This window comes from Trichosurus vulpecula, chromosome 4 (assembly GCF_011100635.1).
Source record: "Trichosurus vulpecula isolate mTriVul1 chromosome 4, mTriVul1.pri, whole genome shotgun sequence".
NCBI classification, from domain to species: domain Eukaryota; kingdom Metazoa; phylum Chordata; class Mammalia; order Diprotodontia; family Phalangeridae; genus Trichosurus; species Trichosurus vulpecula.
This window is the reverse complement of record NC_050576.1, coordinates 164,825,720-164,829,467: the sequence shown is the minus strand read 5'-3', so window position 1 is coordinate 164,829,467 and position 3,748 is coordinate 164,825,720. Positions and strand designations below refer to the sequence as shown.

General features: G+C 41.6%; 1 protein-coding gene across 1 annotated transcript; it reads left to right on the top strand.

Annotated features, from left to right (window-relative positions):
* Window positions 1-3,095: 3,095 nt before the first annotated feature.
* Window positions 3,096-3,479, top strand: LOC118847861 (cornifin-like). The gene has a single exon (XM_036756532.1). It carries the CDS (start codon window positions 3,120-3,122, stop codon window positions 3,477-3,479), a length of 360 nt encoding a protein of 119 aa, XP_036612427.1. The 5' UTR covers window positions 3,096-3,119.
* Window positions 3,480-3,748: the final 269 nt, after the last annotated feature.

The following is a 3,748-nucleotide window of genomic DNA, read 5'->3' as shown; positions in this document are numbered from 1 at the left end:
TACATTGTTTCCCATTTTCTCACCTTTATTTCTGTCTCTGAGGAAGAATGGGGTCTTAGGAGGGAAGGTGGGGGGGTTGACAGGGGCGGGGAGAGAGAGAGAGAGAAAGGGAGGAGGGGGAGGGGAAGAGCCTACTATGTGCCAATCATTGTTCTAGGTGTTCGAGATACCATGTCAAAAACAAATGCTGCTTTCAAGACATTTACATTTTTATAGGGAAGCATATATATATATATGTATATGGATGTGTATATATGTGTATATATATATATATATGTATAAAAAAGATTCAACACAAAATAATAGAGGAGAGGCTAGCATTTGGGGGGCAAGAAGGGCTTCAAGTAGAAAATGGCACTTGACTTTATTCAAGATCAGAAGTCTTAAAATATCTGCAAGTAGAAGAAGTATTATAACAAATGAGATCATGGATTTCCTGAAGTGATTTGTAACCCTTGAAAATCTTACTGAAAGGACCAGGTAAGGTATGGACAAGAAGTAGGGAGCAGGTTTACTGAGGTCAATAAAAGATTTGAAAATGTAATTAATAAAGAATAAAGAATGAGGATAAGGATATAGGAGTGGGAAAAAAGGAGCCCTGGAAGGACCAGCTGAGAAGTCTATCTAATTCAATGGGTCCCATGTCCAACTCTACCAGGCCCATTCAACCTCCACTTTCTGTCTTCCCTTTTCTTGAGAAAAACACTCTGGGAAAACTGTTTACCTTTACACACAAAGTGCTCAGGAAGGGATTTTACTCAATATGCCAGACTGAGGGGTGCTGGCCCCCTGGAGAAAGGGAGACAAGGTCTCTACTTCAGAAGGTCTGGATCTTCCTTCTCCCTGCATTAAATTCTTGAAACTAAACCAAAGGAGCTTTGCCCTTAGTTCTGTCACTGGATAGTGGCAAGGTGGGGGAAGGGGAAAAAGTGGAGATTAGGTGGCAATGACATGACTGTCAGATATCTGATGCCAAAGAAATGTTAACTGAGTGGTTTTCATCAAAAAGACTGAACAGACAGGTAAGTGAGGAAAGTTATGGTGATTCACAGCTGGGCAGGGAAAGAATGAAGAGAAGAAGGCCAAGAACCATTTCATTTCCTTGACATAAGGATAAGAAACTATATAAAAGCCTCATAGCATACCCAGGATTCAGCAACAGACTTGGGTACCTTGAGAAGCTGCCTTTCTCTGAGTACCAGGTAAGCATCTTTATTCTAAATCTCTTTTCAATAACCCACTATGCAGGGCATGCTGGAATCATAGAGCTCCATTATAGAGATGATGAATTTTGAGGTCCAGAGAGGGAATGACTTGACCAAAGTCACACAGTAAAGGCAGGACTCTTCAGATTGCTTCATCTCTGACCATAAATTTTTAAGCATCATTGGCCATTTCATTGTTCTCTGTTGGAAAAAAAATACAAAATGGCCAGAGTTGCCTTATCTGACATGGTATCAATTTAGAATCTTGGAATACCAAGACTGGAAGACACTTTGAAGGTCATACAGGTATATCAGATACCTTTGATATTATATATATATATACACATGTATCTATATATAAAATATATATATACACACATATGTGTATGACTTCACATATATACGTCTGTTTACATAAAATATACATATATATGTGTGTGTATATATGTATATATTACACATATTTCAGCATATATGCCAAAATAGTAGGTGCTGGAGCCATAATAGCCACCTTCAAGTATGTGACGGTTTGTCCCATGGAAGGGAGTTCAGGTTTGTTTGCTTTGGTTCCAGAGAGCAAAACTAGGAGCTGTGGATATCGGGAGGTAGCAAAGAGGCAGATTTAGGCTCGATGTAAAGGAAAAAACTAACAATTCCATTTATCATAAAATGGAGTGGGCTGCCAATGGGTTTGGGGGGTCCCCCTTAGCAGCTATATTTAGTCAAGGAATGGACGATAACTTATGAAGTATACTATAGTTGTTGTGGTGGTTCAGTTGTGTCTGATTCTTCATGACTCCATTTGGGATTCTCTTGGCAAAGATACTGAAGTGGTTTGACATTTCCTTTTTCAGATGAAGAAACTGAGGCAAACAGTTCCCCAGGGTCAGGCAGCTAGTAAGCATCTGAGGCTGAATTTGAACTTAGGTCCTCCTAACTCCAGGTTTGGCACTTTATCCACTGCCCTATTCACCTAGCCGCCCTAGAAATATTGGAGAGGGGATTGTTCTCCAGACATGGCTAAGACTGGACAGTGTCTGAAGTCCCTATGGATGCTGAGATTCTGTGATCTTGAGCTAACCTAAAGTCAAATTCTTTTGTTTTGCGCATGAGGAAAGGAAGGGGCATCCAGAGAGTTAAATTACTTGCCCAAGGTTACACATCTGATTAATAGTAGAGCTTGTCTTTGAACACAGGTCTCTGGAATCTTAATGCTTTTTTACCCCTTTCCCACAATACATTACCCATCTGAAACATTATAAATATTCATTTGGGTATTCAAAATAGAATGATCATCTATAAATATATTTAATGTGGGGTTTTTAATGGAGTTCCTGACAAAATTTCATTTCCAAATGGCTTTCCAATTGTTTTACAATCATCCGAGAAACATGCTCTTTGGATATGTGATGTAATACCTTAGTTTCCTCATATGTAACATGAAGGGGTTGGATGTGATCATCTCTAATGGTCTTTCCAACTTTAAATCCAAAGACCTGAGGAGGACATGGAGAAAGAAAGAAACAGAGTAAGAGACTGAAATCTCAAGAAGATGGACAGGGAGGGAGAGAGAAAGAAGGGAGTAGAGTGGGGAGAGGCACAGAGAGAGGGTGAATCTGACATTGGCACTGGGAGTTTTAAGAGAAACTCTGCTTAGACATGAACAGGACTAGGAGAGGAGGGAACCCAGAGAATCAAGGGAAACCAATGACTATCATCCTGCTTTCTAACTTAGGTTTGAACATATTTCATTATGAAAGAGAGATGGACTAGAAGAACAACAAGGAAGAGAGGGAGAATCCTGGAAGTGTTCATGAAGTCACACTTCTCTAGCAGGGGTCCTGGCTATTCCTCATTTCATAATAAAATGACTAATTGTCCTTTCTTCTCCAGGTACAAACACATCACACGATCATGTCTTACCATCAGCAGAAGCAGCCCAATATCATTCCTCCTCAGCTTCAGGACCAGCAGGTGAAACAGCCCAGCCAACCACCTCCCCAGGAGATATACCGTCCCAAGAACCCAGAACCAGGCCACACCAAGGTGCCACAGCCATGCTATCCTGAGGTTCCAGTGCCATGCAATCCTACGGTCCCAGGGACAGGCACCACCAAGGTGCCAGAGCCATACTACCCTGAGGTCTCAGTGCCATGCAATCCTACGGTCCCAGGGACAGGCACCACCAAGTTTCCAGAGCCCTGTCCCAACGTGGTTATTCCACCCATTGCTCAAGACAAGTACCCACAGGTCCCTAAGACCAAACAGAAGTAAGAACACCCAGGATCTCATCCTCACCTTCCATGGAACAAACTTCTGAATTTTGAAACTCCCTTGTCATCTGCTGTCAGGCCTAAATGCTTCTGTTATCCCCCTTGGTGGTTCTGAGTCTGTAACTCATATGCTGCAATGAATTAGCAAAGGCCTCTACCTTTATTTGTTCCCTGAAAACATTCAGCACTGAGTCTTTTCCCTATTCTGAAATTCCTAAGCACCTGGATCAGGCTGAAGCTATAGCTAGCTGCCTAAGCCTCAGCTGTTAG